Raw genomic sequence first — 27,446 nt, 5'->3', positions numbered from 1 at the left:
TCAGTCTGAACGCTATGTGGCTTCACCAGTTTACTTTGCATATGGATCTGGTCATACAGGGTCATACTGTAATATTCGCAATGTAGGAAAAGTTCGCGGTCTGAGAAAAATGGACATGTTCGTGGAACTATACATTTACAGTGGCGGCAGGTGCAGCAAAAAGAAAGCTGAGCCAAATCCTTAAATCTGCTTGGAGATCAGGTAACGTTATGGCGATTTTATGGCATATATTATATGGGTCTATCACAGGGTGCATGTTTTATATTTCTATTTTCATTTGGCCTGCCCACTCCATAATTTCCCTGAAAAATCATGAAACAAAGAAATAATCACAACTGCATTTATGCCATGAATGAGCCCTTTTGGGAGTTGACTTGATAACGAACTGTGTCTGTGACGGTTACTGTAACGTCAACAAAGTATTCAACTATGATGATGACTTTTTTTTTTGTCATGGACACAGATGTGAAGAATATAGTCAAGTAAAAGGAGGTGTGTTTGATACCATTGATGAAGCGTCATTCACTTGACCTTGACCTCTGACCTTAGCATTCCAATTATGTTCCTAATTGTACCCATGGGAAAAACTAGTTACAGAAAACCAGACACTCAAAGCAACAAAAGTAGAATGTCCAAGCACCAGTGAAATATTTTGCTTCACAAGGTAGTTGATGGCATATATAATTGTTACATTTTGGGGGGCAAGCTCTTTTCTTCCAACAAAACTAACATTACTCAGGAAAGTTCTTTTCTCAATTTTCCTATGACTCCTAACTATGAACAGTATTTAGTAACATTATCAACTTGAGTAAAAACTTGTGCATTGCGCTTCATTGTACAGAAGAGCACCCAACAAAATATTGAGAATAAAACATTATTTCTGGTTGATGTTTTGTTAAGTTTTGCTATACACCAGCGCCCTTCTAAGAGTTTTAGGGGGATTTTTATGTTGAGTGCTTGAGGTTGTGGAGAGCCCAGACTCATGAATTATTCATGACTAGGCACCGAAGCGAGGCTGGCGAGATTGCTGCACTAGGAGAGGCGATCATGTCGGACCGGGACAGTGGTGACGAGATGGGGGCGAGTGCCCAGCAAATACAAGGTGAAATCACAGTCAGAATAGCCGTGCAAATGTGCAAGGGTCTGGACTGAGTTTTGCCCGGGGTTGAAAGCTGGGAGGCCCGGGATCGGGGTGTACAGGGGAGCCGGTTGTAGGGGGCTGGGCCCGGTAGATGCCACGGCCGTGCTCAGCTGTCATGGCGCTCTAGTGATGGTACAGAGGGTGGTTCCTTTTGAAGACCATGGCTTCCCTGTCGCCAACTTAGCTGGACAGATATGGCAGCCAGCGAGTGACCCAAGCAGGCTGTCGGCTACAGGCCTGGGTTTCCTTCGCTGGGAGATTTTTCGACTCAGTTCAGGAATGCGATACTGTGGGGTATGTGAGAGGTTTTCCGGCTATGGTTGTTTGTGATAAATGGATAATGTTTACTGGCGATGCCTCGAAACTCTCTCGCTTTCTTGACCAAAATGTGCACGAAATGTCCTCAGCTGTCAGTCGAGACTTGTCTACGGTTTGTATGCCGACGTTCTGGGGGTTAAATGTCCCAGATGTGTGCCGCTACTTGACAGCAAGTGCGGCTAATGTGGGGCAACCTGCACCGCCTGTTCGGAATGTATCGGACACGGTCACACACCCCCTAGTCCACCGGACAGCGGCCCCGCCCCACCAACTCATCTCATGTTTACCAAAAAATCATAATTACCTCAAAACCATCATCATCTTCCCACTTGTCTTCTCACCACGACAGATAGTGGGTAATACGTCTGTTTATGGCGGCCTGAGCGCCGAGGTTTTGCCGAGAATTCCCTTTTGGAGACCTCCCCCTCTGGCCTCACTGTGGTCCTCCCACCCGGACTACTCAAGTCTTCCTAGTGTTGACCTCTGCCGGACTTACCACGCAAAATAAGAATCTTCAAACGAAACCGCTTCCTTACAAGACATTCTGTAGTGATATTATGGGAATGAGTAGCTAGTTAACGTTTATGTATGTGTGATAATGGTGAGGTTTCTGTGTAATAGCCACCGTAAGTATCGGTATTTCCTAAGATTATAATTTGGTGCCTAGAAAAGAGAAGTGTGGCCATTGTGCCCCTCCCCCTCCCCAGTTCTTTAAGTATCACCACTTACGTGTGTTCAACTTTTCAACAATCTGTGCTTCCCTTTTCTCCCAGTGCTGCTAATATAACAGTTATTGCTGCCACATGTTTGTTAGATTCTACAACTGTGAAGGAATAACTTGATTTGGTTGGTTTTGTAGTGGATTTGGTCATGGTTGCCAAGTCTTCCTGTGTGGTGAAGTTGATTTAAACAATGCAGAGCATGCACCCTACTGATTAGGGTTCATTGCAACAGTACAGGACAAGCTTTGGACTTAGTTTTACATGAATTTTTTCATATAAAACCAGATTTGTTTCTATAATCTGACCATCACATCAATGTAAAATTGTTGATCTTAAAAACTATGAAACTTACCAACTGGTGACATTATATATAAAAAGAAGATTAACGTATTAATATCTTGTATTAATATTGCTTCTCTAAGTTGTAATTTTGTGTCAACCAGAATTCTGGAAAATAATTCCTTTTGCTGCCTCCTTGTTTGTCAATGGAATGACGACGTTTGAAAACAGCTGCAAAGGCTGATCAAACATGGGCTATTTTGTGCCTGGATTTCATGGAAGAAAGGAATATTCAAAACACTCAACTGCATGGTTACATGTACATGTAAGTAGGTTTGCTACAGTTCCAAAGTACCAATTTGATCACAAGCAAGAAATAATCTTATCTTAAAGTATGAGTAGCAATGCTTGAGATATACTCCAAGAGGGTGTTGCATGGACAAAGAAATGTTTATCCCGAATTCCTCTTGAAATATGTTTTGAAAAGCTAGACCATACGGTATCGGATTTAGTGAAACTTTTTTTTTCGCAAAATATTTCGTTCTGGAAATAGGACTGTGCAGGAAATATTGAATCCCATAACATACTAGTTCGATGGTCTTGTCTTTCTGCCTTTGATTGCATAATTAATAACCTCCAGCTGGATACATAACTTTATTGAAACCATTACATTTTAGCTCTTTCTTCAAATACATTCTAAAGAAATAGTTACACAAAGATGTCTCCAAAAGATATCCTTATTTGACCTCTATAGCAGACAGTGGAAAACGAAATTCTCGACCAGTAGATAAAAATCGATCCAGGCTGGCATTTGAAAAAAAAAGTAGGACACTTTTAGCTTCTGCTCTCAAAGACAGCCTATTGCATCAAACCTAGATTTAGACAGCTGTCCTTCGGACTAGAGTAGTCATTTGTGTTTGAAAATTAAGCTTGTTCACTGTATTACCATCTCAAATCTTATTTGTAGTTAAACCTTGGGTAAGAGCCTCAACCTGCACTGTAACTTTATATGGCAGTGGTGGTAAAAGATATTTTTGAAGATTCACTCGAAGTAGTTGGAATCAGTCCACCATGACAGGTGGATCTTAAAATTACTCTTCATTAAATTGTATTCATCTGTGACGGGTGAATGGTGTAAAGTCCCACAGTATAGCTGTTATATTTACATGCACATGTACCTTCGCCAGAAGGATTATGTTGGTACATGTATTGGTAGGGTAGTTTCTTGGTTGGTTGAACAAGACTGATTTGCTAAGATGTATCGGGGATGGCCAAAAGAGCAAGTGATTTAATTTTGAGCCAGATCTAAATCCAGGAATACTTTTGAGGAATCTTAAACATTGTGAAAAGAACAGAAAGTTTACTAGAGGTTTCGTCTTCTTGGTGCTTTTCCTTGTTTTCCTTGTTATGTATAAAGCTTCTGTACTTCTTACATACTTTTACACAGAAGATGTCATGCTTGGATATTTGAACGAACAATGTGTTACCATAGTGACCGAGTAGAATTCTTCATGCAATTGTCCAAGACTTTAGGTTTTACAAATACAATCTTAAGCAGCTTTATACATATGCTCAAGATTTTGCATGACTTATTGTTGAATTTAGACCCTATCAGTGTTAGGGTATGGGGGTTTGGGTCGGGGATCAGTGAAATAGTTTCTTTGTCACAAGTCTCTGTTTCATACATAACTTTCACATTGTAGCTCATTATTTTGTGAGTAAAAGTGAAAGAATTACTAGTGGATACGTGTACTCTAACGAGAAAGCATTGGTCCCGGCCAAGTATGTTGTAAACTTGGGGGCACACAAACCTCTCCGGAGGACAAACATTTATAAACAGTTTGATCTCTGAGAGGCATCTTGTTTTGCGGTCAGGAGTAGAATTTGACAGCCATGCCCTTGTGGGTGTAGGGAGATGGTGGGGAATGAGTTCTCTTCTCACCAGTGTCGGTTTTGTTGGTAAGTTATACTTTTAGTGAACACGAAAAAAAGTTTTCTATTGCATTTTTTAAAGCTTAGCTGGTAGGTGGGCCTTGCATGAGCTCAGACATGAATTAAAGTACCGAGATCCAGATTCAAAACTAACGTTTCTATGGATTCTTAAGATTACTATTAAGTATTATTAAGTAGGGAAATTGCTGTCTTGGCTAAGATCTGTACTGTTTGCATCTCAGTGTATTTTGTAGTTCTTTCTTGCTCAGGCATCACATTGACTTTCATGACGATTCTTGCTGTCATAAATTTCTGTTCCAGACACTGTGTCTGTGACCTTGGGCATGCTTTTCTTTATTTTTGGTCTCCCGTCTTCGGTCACTGATTTTAAATATAGTCATGAGTAGCAGTTTGCACGACTGGGATCTTTGCTGTACAAAGGCGCTTGGTGAACCCGCAATCGTGATCTGTCATGAGGCTCATGACAGTAGGCAGATTGGCTCACCGAGATTTGTACTTGAAGGTCCTTGTTCACACACCTCACATCTGCATTAAATGTCATCGGTGACATCCTGAATGTTAATATCCCATTAAAGGTGGGGAGGGGGGCACATGTATATAACATAACACAACATTGCTGTCTGGAGGGTCATCTTATACAGGTATAGCTTGATCGTCCTGGACATTTGGCTGTGATGATCACATGACCTGTTACGACCACGTGATTGGTCAGATCCTAACCAATCATCAGTGTTGGATTTTCCTGTCAAACTTCCAAGTTTGCCATTGATTGAAGAAGTGTCCCAGTCTGATGTAGCTTACCAATATAATCTTGTGTCAGTTTTGAAGGTCAGTATATTGTACGTATATATATATTATATCTATACATGTATCATCGTAATACATGAAATGCAAATGTTCTATCACGTTTTCTAACAAGCCACAAGTTTGGTGCTGCAAAGTAGCCTCCCTGTTTTTGCAGTTTTTCCCTGTAATTCAACTGTAACAGTGGGGTTCAATTGCCACCATAGGATTTGGCGCTCTACCCGCCATGGCGTTGGTTCGATTCCCTGTGTGGGAACCACTGAAACAGAAATGTGCGAGTAGTACAGTCTATTGGCTCCCGGGATTCGAACCTGGGCTTGCAGCTTACAAAATTACATACTAACCACAAGGCCAAAAGGTCCAGACCTGTTGGACTGGTCAGTTGATGACACCTGATCCCCACTGTTACAGGTACTTGGCACACCTAATAGTACAGGTACAGACTTTCTTCCAAGACTCTATTCTTTTACCATTCAGATTTCAGGGCTCGAAATACTGGGTGCATGTGCACCTTAGTGCACCCAAAATTGGAGCTGTACACCCAATTTATTTCTGTGGGTGCACTGGTGCACACAAATATTTTTGTACGTATTTTTTTACATACTAAATGTATGATAGTATACAGGATATTGTTGGAATCTGTCAGAAAATGATAAAATCTTTGTTGTAGTAGTTCTGTAAGAAAAGTTAGTTGCCATTACATATTCAAGCTTAGAAGAGGAGCAGTAAGGTCTGTAATCAGGTTTCGTTGTGTATGGTGAACCCCCAAAAAAATTTTTAGGTTGGGTGCACCAGTGCACCTATTCCCAGAAATGAATTTCGAGCCCTGGATTTAGCATTAAGGTTTGTAAAGATTTTTTTTTTTTTAAATCCAAGAACCATTAAATTAAATTGGATGGTGTGGCAATTTCTGTTAGTCACCTGGTATTGTACTATTTTTGTATTTTTTTTTTCCATTCCGTCCGCCATTCACAAATCATATACCCTACCCCTACAGGAGTAAATTGTCTAAATTCTAACACTAACAGGGAGTAGGTTTGAAAAGTGACTGGAATACTTGACAAAAGAGGCACCACCTAGACTCATCATTATCATCCTAAATGGCAATTCAAGACAGCCTGCTTTCTTCACATGTGATAACACGAGGCAGCTAGGGATATTTATATCTTATTAAGCATCCACATTATGCAGAGTATCTTAGAATCAGTCATTCTGTTTTCCTGAGTTTAGTGCCTTGGATAGCTTTGGATTGCTTAATTTTATGGTACATGTGGAGGGAAAAAGTGATATGTATTGTAGCAAGTAGATTTTAGCAAATTCAAAATTGCTTTGTGCATTTATGTTACCTTGTAGGTTATAAACATATAAGATTGGATGTAAGTTGTACTCAAAAAATCTTGTATTTACCTGTATGACATTTTGAAATTATTACTCTAGTGTTGTAATTACACAGAATAATTAGAGCAATTACTTGCATCATAATAAAGGTCTATAAAACACATAAAAGCATGCAGATTTGGTCTAGATAAACAAAATGTCAAATATACGTACATTCAGAAATGAAGTGACAGAAACTAAATCTAGGTACATGAAATGTGGACTGTTTAGATAATGCTTTGTAATATTCACTGATCAAATTGTATGCTATAGCTACCGGATTCTATGTGATGTCCAACATGCATGTAGTAGGTAATTTAAGTCTTAAGGGTCCTACTGAATGAAAGAAAATTCCAACATTTTTCAGCAAAATTCCAAAATTGATTATACTAAAAAATGGCACATCTGTTCTCTAATACTCCTGATGACTTCTGCATCCTAATTCATAAAACTACTTCAGTTTTCCATGTTTTTATTACTTCTTGTTTCAACTCTAGGAGTATGCTGATTATTAAAAAAATCAACTGTTGATTTTAACAAAAATTGCAGGTAACCAAGTCCCATAAATAAGACATTAGGCCACACCAATTTAATTTGTTGGTTCTCGGATTTTTTCAGAAAAAATATGAAGCGACAGGGCGAAAAAAAATAAAAATAAAAACAGGTCTAGGCATCCTATTATAGGCTTAAATGCTATGAAATGAGCCATGAAGTCAACACAAAAGGCTGGGTTAAAATTTAAACATTGAATTGTGAACTTTTAATCAAACCACTGCAATGATAGATGGGAGAACTGTAACAACTAGGAAGAAAAGGACTTTCCTCAACTGTTGGGGGCAAAACATGAGCATTTTTCAGTTGATTCAGGACCAGAATCAATTTTTTTTTGCAAATCAGAAAAAACGAAGAGGCGAATCCGAGAACCAACAAATTAAATTGGTGTGGCCTTATGTTAAGTCCGTGAACAAAAAAGAGAGTTGTTGAGAATGTGAATATTAACGTATATGACAGACGAGAAGCAATATGGGTGATTATAATATTCTGTTCTTGAAAGCGACAGGTTTTGAATTACAATCTGTATGTATAGATAAAGGACACTTGTCTCATTATCAGACTTTTCTCCAAGAAAATTCCCATGATGCCGTGCTCCATAATACCACTCCTCCCAGAGGTTTTATCAAGCCATTTTCGTTTACCGGAACATCTATTTTTGGAGCACCCTGATTTCATAATTCATTGATGATTAATTGATGTTGAATATTTGCATCAGAAAACGCAATACGATATCTTCTAGGCAGTTTGAAAAAATGTTCCCCTTTTCTGTGATTACTATATGAAGACTACTATTTCCCTTTTTGACAATTATTCAAAATTTTAGATGCACACAATCAATGATTTCCTGTGAATACTGTACTAATTAGATAAAGGTTTTAAGGTTTTTAAGTTGTAGCTTAAATTTCTGGTCGCTGAAAAGGTTATCCGTTTGATCGAACTGAAACGTATCCCCAAGAAAGTCATCCATGCAGACAGGAGGCCAGCCTTTTTACATGGGGTTTGCCCCAGATGAAGAGATGAGCATTAGTTTACCGAAAGGTCACATTTTAATTGGCCGGAAATTCTTAAGGGAGGAAAAAAAAGGCCCGACTGATACCCAAATCACGAAAACCTCTTGCTATCCTCGTTCCTATTTTCTTAAGACACCATAAAGCACTCTTTGTTCAGGATGATATTATGAGATTTGATTTTCATTTTAGTTTAATTGTATAGTCGTAAAGTCTCTGTGAGAGGCAGTTGCATATTGTTTACACGTGTAGCAGGGAGGGGGATCCCCAGGAAAAAGCTCTTTGAAAGGCACCTTGCTGCAAAGGTCAACAAGACCATGATGAAAAGAAGAGGAAAAAGTCTTGGCGACCGTCCAAGTGGTTGGGCTGAAGAGTCTTACATAACCAGGGATAGAAATACCATATGTACGTGTGCACCACGGAAGAGGAAGTGAGTACATGCAATTGATGAAAGTAAGATAGAGGTCCTGTGTTTGGGAGAGCCACACCCAACACACAAGAACCCACCACACTTAACGAAAAGAATAGGGGTCCTTTCCGGTGTGAGTGGTTCAAACCTTACAGTCCGATCTTCAGCAGCTTGTATTTACATGTACAAAACTGGTGTGTTACGCCTTAAAACGGTTTACCGGTTATGCAAAACAAACAGCCAACAAAAGATTTTGTGTGACAGATGATGCTATTTTCTATACTACACATTGTAGTACATCAGCTTGAAGGATCTACATGGGGGCCCGCAAGCCCTTTTCCGTAGAGCGTAATCGGCCGTTTTAATTCTACGTAGAGTGTAGACTGACCACTCTAATATTTTTGCGTAGAATGTATTCTGCGTTTTAATTCTACGTAATGCGTTGTAGCCACTTGGAATTTATCGTAAAGCGTAATCGAGAGGTTTCCAAATTCAACGTAGAGCATTGTCGGGACCCCCCCTTGCAGGCCCTCCTACATGTAAAACCTGTCTTCTTCGTCCACACCCAAAACTGGCCTCACCTAATCTCAAGAAATTCTTACCATGAAACACTGGGGATTAAGTGTGCCACATACTCATTGGATAAATTTTCTCTTAACAATCTACTAAAACTTAACTCTGGAAGGTTTCTGTCTTCAGAAACTGGTAAGAAGCTGGTTTGGGCATCTTTGTAAGGGCCTATATTCTCCCAATCCAGGTATAAACTGGGTCAACTTAAGATTGTAAAACACTACACTTGAATTTAAGGGTCAGTACACCTTAGCTTATAAACTTAAATTATAGATACAGATTTTAACTTAACCATCTTTGCCACTTTTTGGCCAAGTAGACTGATTCTTACTGCCAATTATAATTGACAATTCAGCCAATGAGATGCTTCTCTTCAGTCCTAGAATTTATTATGTTGAGGCCAAAGTGGGCGGGTCTAGGGTGAAAGGTTAACAATGCAGGTCAAAGTTCGTCAGCTGACATACTGTGCAGTGTTGAGTAAATATAGGCTGATACAAACTCCTCTTTGTGTTCCTATTTGTGGTCCCCTACTCTTTACTCTCGATTAAACGTACCGGTACGTTTATTTTTTTTCGCCTTGAAATCCGCCCGGTACGTTCTTATTTTAGACGGTACGTTTATTTTTTTTCTCAGAATCAAAAAAAGTTCCGGGCAAAAAAGTACGTAACTGCAGAGTTAAAATGTCACGAAAGGCACATGTCTGGACGTAAAAAGGAAGTTCCTACTACAAATAATACATTTAAGTCTTTTTGTAGGAGCTTGTTGCGGTATTCTAGCGGGAACTTTTCATGTTTTGTCGTTAGTTCTGCCAGTACGCAAGAGGATCCGACAAGACCGGGGGTGGCCGCTCCGGTGTTGAACGGCCTTGAATAAACTAACTCTCGTGTCCCTTTTTTTGTTGGCCCGAACATCCACCCGGTACGATCTCATTTTGGACGGTGCATATAATAATTTTTCAAAATCGGGGCATAGTTAACAGCATTGAAAGTACATGCCCTTTGGAGAAAACATCTTTTCTGGGTGCAAGTTTTTGGAAAGCCACGATGCCCGGACACAGCCGCCCAAAGTAGCGGCCACTTTGCAACATGTCAAATATGCACGGGCAGAACTTTACTGACACCAAACGTACGGCAGATTTACTGAGTCATCGTACTTGTACTTTTGTAGGGAAAAGATCACCTCTTTTTTCCAAAAAGGTAAGTAATATTTTGGAACACGTAGCAGGTCGGAGATATGACTCTAGCGTTACTAGAAATAATTTGGGGGGGAGGAACATGTGCTTGCACATTACGTGTTTCAAGTATTCCTTTTTCCAACGAAAATATGAAAATAATACCAGACAAGAGTGTATTTTAGCATAATAAATCGTATTTCTCACAAAAATTCCAAAATCCTACCAGAGAAATGACAATTCAAGCTGGAAATAGTCCGTTCTGACTGGAGCACGTAAGGAGTAAACACTTGAAAACTTCCCACGATGTGGAAGAGCCTACTTTGAGTATGGGGAAGCTATGATTTTTAAATGTGAATAAAACTCTTTCTTAAAAAATCACATATGGATGTTACATTATGGAAGAGTTGAGTAATTCTTAAAAAGGTGTTGACATGACAAACTTGCAATCTATTCATATCAAGTACACATCAAAATGTTTTAAATATTCATGTCCCCCTACTAGAGAATGAACCATTCTTCCAAGCCCCGCCTCCCATCATTTGCATACTAACACAAACTTCAAGGCTTGCTACATTTTGTAAGTGAAACCTGAGACCCTTGAGATTGTGGCAGTCCGAATTGTTGCTATTCTCGTGTGAACTTTGTGTGTGACTTGTGGATTGTGTCAATTGTTTGAAAACTGATTGAAGTTTTTTTAAAGGTATAAAAATGAAATACCATTCAAAATCTAACATTATATTCTATATTTGATTCTTTTCCCTATGTCTTTTTACACATTAATGCAAATTTGTATAGAGCATGTATTTAGCATATTGTAAATTTCTGTTCAACTTCAAACTCTATTCATGTAATTTTTCTTAACCTTAAAAAACAAGGACTCTTATCCCAAAACTTGATAGCATTGTTCCTGCTCAATGCATGCATGCAAATGTAATGATCAACAACAAATTGTGTGAACTCAGAGTCAGATCTCAAGTTAGAATGTAGATGGATAATGTCATTAGACTGCACGACATATACATAGGCATGTACCTCTTATTAACCTGTAAGAATGCAGGCTGATAATTTGGTAATTTTCCAGGGGTATGTTTATTCTGGGGGGGGGATATTTATTAGGTTTTGAAGATTTCTCGGGGGTACTTTTTTTCCGGGGGTATGTTTATTTGGGACCTGTGTTTGCAAGGGAAACATACATGTACACCATGAGAACACATTTTAGTAGCATAAACATTGCTTTCACATGCCAATTAAAAATTTTCCGGGGGGTACTTTTATTCCAGGGGGTACTTTTATTACATTTTGAAGATTTGTCCGGGGGTACTTTTATTCCAGGGGGTACTTTTATTCGAGAGGTGAGAGTATATGACTTATCAAAACCCAAGCACATGAATATGAGCAATTCATTCATTAAAATACATACACAAAAATATTGAAGCATTAGAATATCCTAGTTCAAAATTATTCGGAACAGTTACGGTTCTTGCAGAAAGGTTTATCAGATGTCAAGTAAAATATTGAAGCCAATAGAAAAAAAAGTACTGCACATCTTAAAATGTTTTATTTTCACAGTGACCTCCCTGCAAAATTTATGACACTGTGAATATATATTACTGCACTATTAGTATTACTGAATTATTTCAATCCCTTGTACCACGAAATTACGTCCCCACGAATATAAAAGAGTATTTCAAGCCGTGTTTTGTACTTGCAGGTTCTATCTGTCTAGATAACCATTAAGCAAGTGTACCTGCACAATGTTAATGTACAGTTTGGCCCTACCTGGAGGAATATTGATAAATATTTCATGAAAACATTCAAGGCCACAAATGATGCATTCAACTGGTGATGGTACGTTACATTCCATTCCATCAATCTTTTCTTCTCATCACCACAACTGTAGCTTATCGCAGTGGAGCCAATAGTATTTCTCCCGATATTTGTCAAGAAGCAGAAAATTATGTCTCACAGGGTTATGTCTTTAATTTTGGGGGGAGAATACCCCATGCACCGTGGAAACTTTTTTTTTTTTAACAGTGTCGCTCAATGCAAGGCCATTGGCCACTTCTAGGCATAGAGCTAGAGGTATAGAACTGTAACAGCAACTCTTCTCCCTGAGTCAGAAACATCCTCACAAGAAGTGAGGACTAACTGACCCAATAGGAGAAGCAGGGGTTACGAGGCTGGTCTGGAAAATTCCCTACCCCTTCTTAGACCATAATGGTTTGTTCCACTTCCGCTCACGTGGGTTTTTTAACGTGCTTGAGGTGTGTCTCTCCTCAAACACAGGACCTCCATTTTAACGTCCCATCCGATAAGACGCCCCTAACCGAAGCTAGGTACTCATTTTCACCTGAGTGAAGTGAGGAAAGTCGTGTAAAGTACCTTTCCCAAGGGTACAACGTCGGGGCGCATGTTCGGACTTGTTCGGGTACAACCCGGAATCGAACCCGGGTCTCCCCGTTTCATAGTCCAGTGATGTACCACTACACCACGCGACGCCACAAACTTCTGTTCCTGACCCTTACGCTGTGAAAAAATTTGATGAGCAACCTAGTAATTCAACAGATATATGGTATTCAGGTTTCATAATCATAATCATAATCTCTAGCTTTCCTAGTGTTCATAAATGTTTCAATTATCATTGGTTAAAACAGCACTGGTATAAATTTTAGTTATGGTTGACTACTATTATCAAGGAGGTTTAAAATCAAATTAACCTTCTTGCTATTATATATGGTTCTTTTGTTACTACATATAGCATTTCTCTCATTGTGATATTTTGAGGCAAATGGAACTATTTTTGGGAGTTGAACCCTTAGCATATGGAAGCAAAAATCATCTAGCTACATAAAAGGTACTGGAAATAGCTTGGCTGTGCTTGGCAGATGCAGTCTTTTAGAAAATCCCACCTATTTATACCTGAAATCGTTTAGGCTTTCTTGTTTATGCATGCACTCATGCTATATATTGCTCTTGTATTCTCATTTATCTGGCATATCAAAGTTTTTTTATAAGAAATTATCAGGATGATAAACATGTTAGTATAATGAAAGCATCAGATATTTCTATGTGTGCAGAATTAATAAGATGTGGCTCCTATCATAAACTCACAGATGGTTAGACATCTGCCTAACGTACTAACAAGTCAACCTTGGATCCGCCATTCGCTTGGTAATGAGGCTTTTTTTTAGAAACCCACCTTTGTTACTGGGAGAATGATAGATTTTTCTGGATGGTAGCAAGCAAGGAAATGTCATTTATGGCAGGTAGATATTTTAAGAACTTGTCAGAGTAATATAGCTTTGGAAAAGATCTGGATTAGATATAGGAGTGGGCATGTTTCCATATCGAAAGATGATTGTAGCATTCTAAGTCTGGTGTCGTGTGCATTTTCTAGTGTGGCTAATCAGCCCTATCTTGGCATGGCAGTCCAGGCTACAGTTGGTACACAAGAAGGTTGTGAATATGGGAAAAATGATATTTTCTATTCCATTTTATTTTAGTTATTGAATCAATTTGGTTTACTCTATCATCTTTTAATTGTAAATGATTGTATTGTATTCTAAATAATCGTATGGTATTTCACTTCAGTTGTATGGTATTGCGTTGTAATACTACTTATGGACATACGTGTATTTCTGTTGTGTGGATGATACTTTACAGTTATTGAAACTGTCTTTGTTTTCTCTGTTTTAGGTGTCCAAGAACTAGCCACAAAGACACTTCACATCCAGTCGAAACGGTTTTACCTGGATGTCAAACAGAACCGGCGAGGCCGTTTTCTCAAAATAGCCGAGGTGAGTAGACAACAGGAAACACTGATATTCATAGTTCTGCAGTATTAGGCCACACCAATTTAAATGTGTTAGTTCCAGGATTTGCCTGCTTAATTTTTTTCTGTTTTGCAAAAAAAATAAAAACATTTCAGGCTCTGAATCAACTCCAAAATGCTCATTTTTTGGCCCCCAAAATTAAAGGAAGTCATGTTGTTACAGTTTTTTCATCTATCAATGCAGTGGTTCGATTAATAAAGTATGAAATTCATTGTTTGAATTACAAACCGGCCTGGTACATGTATGTTGACTTCATGGCTCCTGAAATAGCATTTGGGTAGATGCCTAGCCTATTTTTTTATTTTTTTTGCCTTGTTGTTTCATAATTTTTCTGAAACCGAGAAACAACAATTTAGGGTACCCTTACATAGCTATTTGAATAATTTGCAGAATGACAGTGACATGTGCCTGATATGTGCCTAAGGCTCTGATTCGATCCTCCGTCAGAAGTATTTCATAAGTATGAAAATCAAACCCATGTCTGACATGTAAATTTCTTCTTATATTATATTTCAAGTTCATAATGCTTTCTTTGTTCATGATGTATCCGTCTGTGTGGCAGACTGTGCTTGCTATATGCTATTGGCTTAGGGCAATATCGCAATGAAATCCGTAATTACACTTGCACAATGACTGTGATGGAAGTATGATATTCAGCTCTAAATATGGAGCAAAATGGCAAGCTTTCAAATTAGTATGTGTAACGTTACATGTGTGTATATTAAATTGAAAATAGTCACAATTACAAGTTTAACTGTCATATAAAATTTAAATGCTTGTAAAATTTGTAACTGCATCATGTTATTAAAAAAAAAACAGGAAATATTAAAATTACAGTGTTTTTCCCCCAGTTCAGAGATACTCTAGAATTTGTTCTTCCCTAAAGCTATTGTAGAAATTCAATGGAATTTGCTATCGTCAGTGGTCTGTTGGTAAGATAGCTTTATCCAAACATTGTTAGGCGTTACACCCTCTTTCCTCTAGAGGCTGTAACTGCTTAGGCTACAACAATTTGGTTGTCGGATTTTTTCAGAAATAATGTTAAGAAAAGCCGGTGGAAAAAATAGAAAATAAAAACACACCTAGGCATCCTATGATATATAGCCCCAAATGCTATGATAGGAGCCATGAAGTCAACTTACCAGGATTGGTTTATGATTCAAACAATTGTTTTCAACCTTTTTATCAATGTATTGATACACATGTAGATGGATAGACTGTAACAACTAGGAAGGCAAGGAGCTTTCTTGAACCGTTGGGACCGTAATATGAGCATTTTGGAGTTGATTCAGAGGCTGATATAATTTTTTTTTGCAAATCAGAAACATGTGAATCCGTGAATCAACAAATTAAATTGTTGCACCACAGACAAAATGGACAGGAGAGAGAGCCAAAGAGTTGTTTGTTTGTTTGTTTGTTTGTTTGTTTGTTTGTTTGGTTGTTTTTTTAGATGTTTTCTCCTTGAATTAGGAATTATAGGTCAGAAATCCGTGTATGGGGTCGTGTGGCACAACGGCAGCGTGCGCAACTCGGAATCAAGAGGTCCCGGGTTCGAGTCCTGACATGCCACCGATCTTGTGAAAGGCACTTTACACGACTTTCCCCACTAGACTCAAGTGAAAATGAGTATTATCTATCCAGTATCCGTTTCTATGTGCGGGACACAACACCAGCAACAGCTGCCTCTGTTCCATGTGTATTGCACTGTTGCAATTTCAATAAATCAAATCAAATCAAATCTGGTCTTTTCCACAGGTCGGTGCTGGTGGCAACAAAAGCCGTTTAACACTTTCAATGTCAACAGCGGCAGAATTTCGCGATCATCTCACAGACTTCAGTGAGCATTATGCACAGCTGGGTAAGTCATGGACTCCAAGTTTGGTCTGTTCTAGCACTAGTCATAAGACACAAGAAATGTTAAATTCTAGTCAGAATCCATAGATGTTTAAATGTTCCAGTAGTTATAGTTTCAAGACATCATGAAGAGTATAATTACAGAACTCTCTACATCCAACTGTGGAGTTAAGACTGCGAAAAATTAATGACTTTACAATGACCCTACAACTCTGCATGTTACGACAGTAATGTAGTTAAATGTATTATCATGCCATTCACCGACATAGAGATTTCATGCTTAAAGATGCTTCATTACCATGTATAATCTAAATCTTGAAATATTATATATAGACTGGTTTATTGATGAACAAATAAATCCCAGGACCCACTGGCAGCCGAGATACATTCGGCTGAATTGTTGGGTCTGGTTGCAAAATACAACATTATTACGATTCTAAATGGGCTATACAGTTGTTTACACACATAGGGATAAAATTTAACAATTGTTTAAGGTATTCATGTTGATTCTATTCTTGTGGTGACCTCTGTACATTCAAGTCATTATACCACAAATATGCTTTTAAATTAAAACACAGAGAAAACCTCCTTTACTCTCCTATTGCAAAGTCTAGTGCCTGCGAAAGTAAATGAATTGACAGTAGCTACCATTTTAACATGGCTTGCCTTGGTTGGTGCAGGGCCAGCCAATCCTGACAACCCTCCCGAGGATGGACGCTTGAAGAGCGAGACCATGGTCAAGGAAAACAGACGTTATTACCTGGACCTTAAAGAGAACGCGCGTGGCCGATTTTTGAGGGTCAGTATATGCCCAATTTGTTTCTGCATAAAAACACACAAGGAAGAATCAGGAGGTTGAAAATAAAGGGAAAATTTAACTGGGCTTTATAGGCAGGGAAAGTGAACCTTTATGAAGATTTTAAAATGAAAATATTAGTGCCAACTTAACAGACCTCTTGGAGTGGCAGCGTTTATTTTTTCAGGGGAGCGCTGGTACATGATTTTTGGCACGGGGATTTATCCACGGAGGGAGTTACACATAAGCAAGCCAGCTCTCTGTAGATACGGCTCTAGATCTGCCCCTCATCAAGGCCTTCTGCAAAAGAAACCACCGCTCGTAGAAACAATTGTTGCCCCATTTGAAGTGTGCACACAAGTCTAGTGTCAACTGTAGACATGCAGAGCATATCACTTTTGTGCAACCCAAATAATAGCGGTGCACCTAATTTTTGATGGTGCACCTAGAGATTTGTCCATAAAGTGATTTGCTTGTGCCTGTCCCCAGGTTAGCCAACTCATCAACCACAGACACAGATCGCCTTGCCAGATGCACTAACGGAATTTACCCCCACTAGAAAGCATGTTAGCATAGTCATTTTCTCTTGTACAGTGATGGGAGTGGGAGTTAGCTGTTGGTAGACCAAACTTTGATTTAGAGTAAAGAAACTAACAAAAAAGAGTGGGAGCGGGTATTTCGAACCCAGTTCTATCCCTGCACTGGGGATAACATTGAACATTATCTGCACAAGACAAATTTTACCTGCACCACTCAGACAGTGTGGATCGTAGTGGAATCTGTTCAAAAACTATTATTTCTTTTATACTTAATAGATGGTAACAGTCAATGCTACAAATGGAAATCACCATACACCTACTAAACCCAGTGCAGGTTAGGTGCAGGTAGACATCAGAAATACCTGCACAGCTCCAATTTTACCTGCACTAACCTGCATATACCCAGTGCAGGTTAGGTGCAGGTAGACATCAGAAATACCTGCACAGCTCCAACGTCCCAAGTTTAACTGCATATGCACCCAGTATTTTGAGCCCTGATATACCACCCTTCTCTGATCACCCCTTGTCTGCCTTACCCACCATGGTAACAGTAGGCAGCCTTCTATCAGTATGCAACACTCCTTCTAACAGTCAAGGTGGAAAAGTTGGGAATCTGACAGGTTATAAAGCGGCCTTATACATGTACAGTTGTAGCTAGCATGTTGACATCCAGAGATATTGATTTGGGGGGAGTCACTGTCAAACCCAGAAAATAACTGTTGCATGTCTTGTTATTATTAGACCGTCAAAATGTAGACGTACAAAATAAAACTGCACAAATACAAATATTTGACAGACATGCAGCCACTCTTTCATTGGTCAAACCACTAATTGCCTTGTTATCATTGGTCAAACTGCTAATTGTGATGGACAGTTTGTTGCTGGCATTGCACACATGCAGACTAAGTGAAGGCAGAGATGAATGCACTATTTAGTAATGGAAACTTTATCTATATTTGAATCTACATGATTTAGGTGTCCATGGAATGATTTGCTCGTGCCTGTCCCCAGGTTAGCCAAACCGTCAACCGCGGACCACGGACACAGATCGCCTTGCCAGCCCAGGGCTTGGTCGAGTTCAGAGATGCGCTAACGGAATTGCTGGATGAGTTCGGCACCGATGACATGAGTGGTAATTGTTTAAAAGGAGGTCTTTTTGATTACTTAGTTTGATGTTAAAGCTAACACAAAAAGTATATCTTCCACATGTTAGATATTCACCTTAGGCCACACCAATTTAATTTGTTGGTTCTCGGATTTTTTCAGAAAAAAATATGAAGCGACAGGGCGAAAAAAAATAGAAATAAAAACAGGTCTAGGCATCCTATTATAGGCTTCAATGCTACAAAATGAGCCATGAAGTCAACACAAAAGGCTGGGTTAAAATTTAAACATTGAATTTTGAACTTTTAATCAAACCACTGCAATGATAGATGGGAAAACTGTAACAACTAGGAAGAAAAGGACTTTCCTCAACTGTTGGGGGGCAAAACATGAGCATTTTTCAGTTGATTCAGGACCAGAATCAAATTTTTTTTTTTTTGCAAATCAGAAAAAAACGAAATGGTCATGGTTTTTTTTGCAAATCAGAAAAAAACGAAATGGTCATGGTCAAATTTCTCTGTAACGGTATACGTTTGATAGAACTTCCAGTTCTAACAAACTATTTTCTATCTCATGTACATGTTCTGGTCTAGCTATACCGGTAGTCAGGATTTTAGGTGAAGTTAGCTCTATCATACTCTGAAAGAAGGGACATAAGTTGGGGCCCACTACCTGCTTTCTTTGGAACTGCAGGGGCAGTTTAGTTGTAAACTTTTGGAACAGGGTTGTTAACTAGGATGTCTATACTTGATACTGACTTGGTTTCACTCTGTGTGGTCAGCAGAACAACCAGAACTCCCTGAAGGTCGTCACATGAGGGTGGAAAATAAAAACTTCTACTTCGACATTGGCAGCAACAACAGAGGTGTCTACATGCGCATATCAGAGGTACGTTTCTGTTTCACTTCATCAAGAATGTCTCAGACGTTTGACCTCACCACAAGGGTGACCCCTCTCAGTGCCATAGCTCTGCTTTACAGTTGGGCCCTGCAAAATATACATGAAAAAGATAACTATTGTGAGAGACTGTGTGTGAGGGAGCGTGTGTGAGAGCGCATGAGTGTGTGTGTGTGCGCGTGTGCGTATGTGTATGAGTGCGTGTGCGTGCGTGCGTACGTGCATGTGTGTATGAGTGTGTATGTGAGAGAGAGAGAGTGTGTGTGTATACATGTATAAGAGTGTGTGGATGTGAGGATGTGGTTGTGGGTGTGAGCATGTGTTAGGGGTGGGTACTGGATCAACTGAAACTGCGGTTAACTGTAATATAGTATAAAATGCAAGCTGTAGCAAAGGTACATTGCACTATAAGCTGCACAAAAAAAAAGTATTATGCTTCACCTCAATGGACCTATACCATTATTAGGTCACAGTTTGTTTACCTGTTCTAAAGAACATTCTAGAACGGTCAGTTAAAGAATAAAGATCATTTCAAAGTTTTCAAAGTCAGGTATGTCTGATTTTTGCTGCATCTAGTTGTGTTGACACAGCATTACATGCCGCATGGGTGATTTAGTTGTGACATTAGACGAAAGTAGTAATGTATTAAAAGCCTTATATTAGGCTAACGTTACACAAACACACACCGTGCTACGCACCCCTGTACAATATAAACGTCGATTGACCGGCATTCATTGCGGTAAACAAACTGTGACGTAATAATGGTATAGGTCCATTGACGACGACAGCTTTACCTCAACCTGTGACTGGTTTGAACCTTATAGGTGAAGAGCACTTTTCGCACATCAATAACCATTCCGGAAAAGTCATGGGTACGTTTCCGAGACATCTTCGGTGACTATGTGGAAAAGATGAAAGAAACACAACAAAGAAAAGAACAGCAGGACAGAAGTTCAGGAGACTGAGGAAGAAGGAAGGTAAGACATCCTTAAAAAATCAATATGCGTCTTAGGATTCTATTCTTTTGTGAACCTTACATAATTATTAGTTTTGTTCTGTGTGTTTGAAAGTAGATTCACTGATGAAAAGTACTTTTGCCAATAAATTCACACACATAATAGGAGAAAAATATCATGCATTTTCCTACAAATGTCTTTTGCATACATTTATTCTTTTTCTTTTATTGACCAATAGTTGACTGATATATTCGAGCTTATTAGCTACATATTGTGTTATGTATCCACTAGAAAGTATATTAGCATAGTTAGTAGGCATCATTTTGTCTTGTACGGTGATGGTAGTTATCTAAAGGTTTTTATGGCCCATGGTAGTTTTGATTTAGAGTGAAGGTATTAACAAACAAGGAAGTAATATTAAAACTTGCATGAAAGTTTATAATGTTGGCAGTTAGCATGTAGTACAAAGCTGCAACTTTGTTACAACACAAAAGTATACGTAAGGCCACACCAATTTAATTTGTTGGTTCTCGGATTCGCCTCTTCGTTTTTTTCTGATTTGCAAAAAAAAAAATATGATTCTGGTTCTGAATCAACTGAAAAAATGCTCATGTTTTGCCCTCAACAGTTGAGGAAAGTCCTTTTCTTCCTAGTTGTTACAGTTTTCCCATCTATCATTGCAGTGGTTTGATTAAAAGTTCAAAATTCAATGTTTGAATTTTAACCCAGCCTTTTGTGTTGACTTCATGGCTCATTTCGTAGCATTTAAGCCTATAATAGGATGCCTAGAACTGTTTTTTTTTTGTTTTTTTTTCGCCCTGTCGCTTCATATTTTTTCTGAAAAAATCCGAGAACCAACAAATTAAATTGATGTGGCCTAAGTGCATTGAATTTTTGAATGTTCTACTGCAATCTTCATCAGACGTCATGTGACCAATCACCTGCATTGTTATACGGTCTAGCTTATGTGAACTAACAGGCACGTCATTGGTCAAATCAAGTGACCAATCACCTACAGTGTAGCTCATGTGACCTAACAGGCACGTGATTGGTCAGAGCAGCCTTCACTGAATTTTGAATTTTTTTCCAGCCTGTTCTGCAGACATTTCCAACACTTCGTGCTGCCTGTCGGACTTGGACCTGCTCAAAGGAGTGGCTCGTGTTTTTTCAACTTCGTTTGTAATTTGTTCCCAACAGAATCAGTATTTCATATGGACAGTTATCCCGTTGATCAACTGAAGAGACGTAGAAGCAGTTTCCTGGTTTCTGTAGTCGTCAATGTTGTAATATTTTCCTACACATTGTAAGTTCTGGCTTAGAGATTTGGAATGAAAGAACAAAATACATTATTCAAAATAACAACTTGAAAGAATGTGGTATTTAAGAGTTGTGTACCAACACCAACTGTGTTTCAGTTGAAATTTTGCACACTTAGCTTTGATTAAAACCTACTACCAACTGTAGCTATGGATTTGAATCTATGTCGTTGCATTGTTCCCATAGCAACCCATGGTGCTCATAGGATGACCTTTGACATTATTGGCTGATTTTGCAATGGTCGGTAGGAGAGGTGACTATAGAAAAGAGTTTGCTGTACTTGAGTGCACTGCTGTCTGTTTGTTTGAAGTTGTTAGAAAAGAGAAAGAATGTAACATGTCAAGCATATCTTCTCTAATACATGTAGGTGGTAAATCTATTTGTACTGAGTTTCTCTACTATGCTTTTGTCGGTGTTTATTGTGTTGGTAATGTGAGTATGGATCATCTACTGGAGTCAAGGATGCTGGTTTGGTACACCCCAAAGACAATCCCTTCATGTCGGTACTGAGAAAACACAGCAGCCACCTTTCACCTGTCATTTGAACCTTCTCTCTGCCCAGGTAGCCTTTTAGCACCACATTTGGAATGGCTACGAGGTTAGGTAGCAGGGAGCTGAGGACTGAATTTTGGTTCTGGCACAAACATTTGTGCTGTATGACGGACAACCTCAGTTAAAAACAGTCCTTACCGGAAACTAAAATAAAAAGAGTCACAGATTCTTGCTTGGTTTTCATTCTCTTAAAAAAAAGATAAAGATGAGATGATTCTGCTGTCTATGAACATAAGATGAGCCTATTTGCTGTCGTGATTCATCAATTTTTATGATGGTTCATTGCCACTTGTTCATGAGGGGTGTCACAGGGTGTGCCAGAGGCACTGCATGTATTCACGGAAAGGAGGAGCCCAAAAGTTTGCCCAGTTTTGACCCAATTAAAGAAAGAAAAAAGAAAGTCCTGGTCATAACATAAGACTATCCACTGGCAAGTGATGTAAGCAAGAATGTTCCCAGTTTGGAGACAACAATTAAAAAGGCACCGCCCCTGAGGTTTTGCCAAAAATGTTAACATTTGGTCTGTCAGCATAAAACAGCCTTACGCCTGGATATTAAAGCTGTGGATACTCTTAGTTATGTACAATATTGAACCTGGTTTTGTTGTGGTGATGTACAATATCAAGCCACTATGTGCCACAATGTTGTGGTCATGCTTTTTACTAGCCTTGCCAATCAAGACCCAACGATTTGACTGTAACATAATGTAAATGAAAGATTCTTCATATGAATGACAATATTGTTTGTCAAACATTCCTCCACAGCTAGGCATCGTTGATACATGTAAAATACTGTATGTTTATCAATCAACTCCTTTTGTTAAAAAAAGGCTAAAACTTTTGATCTTTATTAGATGAACTTCTGAAAGTGGTCACAGATTTGAGTGTATAAAGTTAAGATTCTGTCAGTTCATCTGCATGTAGTTCTTTTTTTTTGAGGAGGCAGATCTTCTTAAATCAAATGTTAATTTTTACATAAAAGTAATATGTATTACCATCTTTTTATGTGTTATTTCTTAAATATTTATGCCAGTGCGTGTTCTATGTAAACTTTTAGCAGTTAATTTCTGGAAGTTCATGTAGCTAGCCTTGATAAGATTTTTGTGATGGTTGATGTTTACCAGTCAGCATGTTGTCATTTTTTTTTTGTGATGAAGTCCAAACGAAAACTTCCCACTACAAAACCCATGCTGGTTTGGATGAAATGAATATTTAGCTTGATTTTTGCGTATTGTAAAAAAAACAATTCTTACACTGTTTTGATTATGGTAGAATCAGTTTCACATCTTGACAACTTGCCTTGTGTTTGGAACAGCTTTGGTCACACAAAGACTCTGAGAATCCAGAAGCGAAATATGTCAGCTTCTGTTGTTTGGTGCTGTCAGTAGCCTGCCGTTCTTCCAAATCCTGCTTCGGTTTTTCGGTGCTCCATACCCGCAGGTCTATCTAATCACATGGGAGGATTGACAAGCTAGAAACTTGACTGTCAAAATCACTAGTAATTTGGTGCAGGCCTATCGGAAACTTTTTGTGATCTTTGCATGACTGCAATCTTTTAAGATGTGGCTCTATGCACCAAATTCTTTGACCAAAATACAGTAAGACGTAGGTAGCTTAAGATTGCCACAAGTCGATTTTTGTCTGATAGTGGTCCGTAATCTGAACTTGCTACGAGGATGACTGTGATCTGTCTCTTACTGTTACTTACAATTTTGTATACCCTATACTTCTTACTTGGTTGGTTGACTTGTGTAAGTGTGGTCCAATGGTATATCAGTAGTAGCAGGACGGGCATTAGAAGGCGTTGTTGAAGACAATGTTAATGAGGAGACCAAATACCGTGTACAGATGTCAAATCTTGTCCACACTTTTCAGTCAATCACTTGCAGTGCATCCAGTTTGGAGAAAACGAAAAAAAAAGATTTTGGTCCAGAAAAAAATGACGCTTGTTGAATTGAGCAATTTTCCAAGTCACTAGTAACTTGTGGTGGTGCAACGTTGCATTGATTTCCATCGGTGCGATCAAAAGTCAGCCTATGTTCTTACCACGTCGTACCAAATAGTGATTCGGACGGTTGCTGCTAGGTTGACCACTTTGGTCGTGGCAAACATTTTCCACAGCATAATAATTTATGGAAGTAATTGATTGAGTAGTAGTGAACATTTTCTGAATCTGGGGACGTTTTCATTCTTCATGTCCCTGCAAGTTTTACCAGTGGAACAGGTAAAAACGTGTCCCTCACTGGAACTAGTTAACTGCCTTTTGCAACACAAAGATGGGCACTACTGTGGTGGTGTTCACCGGCCTTCTTTTGCCAGTGTCAACATACTTTAACACTGTTGGATGGACATGTGGTTTCTGGAGACCATTTGTTTTAGACATTTTTGTGAATGAGAGATAATTTCATAATAAATATGAAAAAAGGCTTTAATTGGTGTTGGAGTTTTCATGACTGTTGCTACTTTTCAAGTCTCATATGTAGCTCATTCATTTAATTATTGTAGCAATGTATATGCACAATGCATTGTCTTGTTGTTTGCCTCGATCATGTATGCTAATTTCAGATTTTATCCCATCATGCCTTATTTCTTCCCACCATGCAATATTCTGTCACATCACACAGTTACAAGGAATACAAAAAAAATGTCTCTACAGACCTGTACTGGTACATGCTCAGTTTGTTGCTATTTCCACACCCTTACAGCTTTATGAGTTCAGTATTGTATGTGTGGTTAGTAATTTAAGTTCATGGTTAAAACAATTGTGCACTACAGTACTAATAGAAGGGAAACACATTTCCAAGTAAAAAAAAAATTTTTTTCAGTCCATAAATATCAGGCACACCAAAAAAGGGAACATTCTCTACATTTAGGGATGTACTATACTGTGTTGGGTAACTCACTTTATATCATACCTGTGCCGCAATAACGTTCCATACAGGTGTTCCAGCCTGTGTGATAACTAGCAGTACAGCCTGGGGTTCTGTTTGGTTATCACTTGGGCTTCCAAATATTTCACAGAGTAATTTGAATTTCAAAAAACATTTCGCCTGAGCCACATGCAACACTTTCAAAAATTCAAATACCAGATTGAGCCGTTGGAATTGATGTTGTTTTTTGGTTTAGGGACACCAAATTTTTGCTTATTTCGCACTTTTCTTGGGTGGGTATGACATAAATAAAATATGCAACACAGTGTATTCCTCACAGCCTGGGTACAATCCTATTTGTATGCCGGGGCTCCCATATTCCCCCTTAAGAAATATAGTGACTATATTCCTCATCCACTCAGTCCCAGCCCTCCCACAGGTTGGATCTTCCTCTGGCTTTTGGGCGATCTGATCGGTGGTCAGGTTGGTACTTTTGGGTGATACGGAATACACCGTGTTGTATTATATTTACATCATACTCCTGTGTTTTGCAGTTCATGGATGTCTTTCCCTATCTGGTGCTGTCTTCGTTATCAGGATAATGTTTGTTTTGTTGCCATGGCAACATTTGGTGAAGGCCTGTTGTCCCTGTTATCAGGATACCACATGTTTTGTTACAAAGGCAACAAGAGGACAAGGTCAGGTGTATCTAAAGGCAAGAGTTACAGGCAATGTATCTATATCCAGTGTTTCTTTCTCATTCACAAAATTTAGAGGAATGCATCATGATATACATGTATTGTAAATTCACATGCTGAGGCCACACCAATTTAATTTGTTGTTTCTCGGATTTTTTCAGAAAAAATATGAAGCGACAGGGCGAAAATAAATAAAAATAAAAACAGGCCTAGGCATCCTATTATAGTCCCAAATGCTTCGATTGGAGCCATGAAGTCAACACAAAAGGCTAGGATAAAATTTGATACAATGAATTTTGAACTTTTAACCAAACCACTGCATTAAAAGATTGAAAAACTGTAAGAACTAGGAAGAAAAGGACTTTCCTCAACTGTTGGGAGCAAAATATTAGCATTTTTAGTTGATTCTGAACCAGAATCTTTTTTTTTTGCAAATCAGAAAAAAATGAAGAGGCGAATCCGAGAACCAACAAATTAAATTGGTGTGGCCTGATCTAGCAAAAACAAGCAACACTGATACCAAAAATGATAGGACTTTCCAAAAAGTCATATACTATTCTTAAAACAAGCAACACTGAGTGAATACACTGTAAGTCCTAAAACGCAATACAGCTATGGAATCTAAATTACTACTAAATACAGCTATTAAAAATTTGCTAGCCTTATGCATAAAACTGAGAACATTCTAATAATGGGAATTACATGGAGTGTATACAATCATGTACTAACGTTACTAGTTGCAGCATCTTTTGACAAACATAAGGCCACACCAATGTAATTTCCCGGTTCTTAGACTAAAAAAAATGAAGCTAGATTGGAATACATGTATTTACATAAAAGTAGAGTCTGCAGGGAAAGACAACCTTGGTTCCCACAGTGTAAGGGAGTAAACAGTCAAATTCAAATTTCCTACAAAATCCTGTTTTCATTATGGCCTCCTGCAAAAATTACGTATCAAAATGTCTTCATGATCAACAAACTAAGCTGATGTGTCCTAAGATATATGAATATTATATATTTTCTTAATCCAGTGGAGTTCATACACTGCCAACAACAGCCAGATAACATTTTCATCACGATCATTCACTTTATTCGTAATTTTTCATTATTGGATGATTACAAATTAATTTTATATATTTTGATTCAAACTCAAACTGTGAGAATTGGTTTTTATGCAACTACTACGTTTCAAGGCCACATCAAAATAACAACTTGGTTATCAAACATTCTTCTCCATTCGATTTGCAGGAAAGAAAGAATTCTCATTTGTTCAAGAAGTGAAATGCCACTCTCCTGAATGTTTCATAAGTATCTGATGCTTTTCCTGCATTTCTTTCCAACAATTGGTGTGTTTTTGATGCTAGATTGGAATATTTATAAACATAAAAATAGTGTGAAGATGGCATTTTTTCCTGTAGGCCACACCAATTTAATTTCTTGGTTAACGGATTCGCCCGCTTCATTTTTTTCTGATTTGCAAATAAAAATAAAAATCCAGAATCAACTGCAAAATGCTCATATTTTGCCCTGAACAGTTGAAAACAGTCCTTTTCATCCTAGTTGTTACAGTTATTCCATCTTTCAATGCAATGGTATCATTAAAAGTTCAAAATTCATTGTTAAATTTGAACCAGCCTGGTGTGTTGACTTCATGGCTCCTATCGTACCATGTTGGGCCATAATAGGATGCCTAGGCCTATTTTATTTTTTTATTTTCACCCG

The 27,446-nt window shown here is 38.5% G+C and overlaps 1 protein-coding gene across 2 annotated transcripts; it reads left to right on the top strand.

The window, feature by feature from the left end:
* Nucleotides 1-983: 983 nt before the first annotated feature.
* On the top strand, nucleotides 984-23,130 carry LOC109475852 (transcriptional activator protein Pur-beta-like). 2 transcript variants are annotated; one of them, XM_019776657.1, is made up of 8 exons: nucleotides 984-1,102; nucleotides 14,006-14,106; nucleotides 15,898-16,000; nucleotides 16,677-16,795; nucleotides 18,343-18,463; nucleotides 19,220-19,323; nucleotides 20,157-20,309; nucleotides 21,379-23,130. In XM_019776657.1, exons 1-7 carry the CDS (start codon nucleotides 994-996, stop codon nucleotides 20,295-20,297), a joined length of 798 nt encoding a protein of 265 aa, XP_019632216.1. In that variant the 5' UTR covers nucleotides 984-993; the 3' UTR covers nucleotides 20,298-20,309; nucleotides 21,379-23,130. The 2 variants fall into 2 exon arrangements, with proteins under 2 accessions (XP_019632216.1, XP_019632215.1); XM_019776656.1 differs by having other exon boundaries at nucleotides 19,217-19,323.
* Nucleotides 23,131-27,446: the final 4,316 nt, after the last annotated feature.

Source organism: Branchiostoma belcheri, unplaced genomic scaffold (assembly GCF_001625305.1).
Source record: "Branchiostoma belcheri isolate BF01 breed outbred unplaced genomic scaffold, Haploidv18h27 scaffold35, whole genome shotgun sequence".
Taxonomy (NCBI): Eukaryota; Metazoa; Chordata; class Leptocardii; order Amphioxiformes; family Branchiostomatidae; genus Branchiostoma; species Branchiostoma belcheri.
The sequence above is the reverse complement of the archived record's forward strand: the minus strand, read 5'-3'. Positions and strand labels throughout refer to the sequence as shown.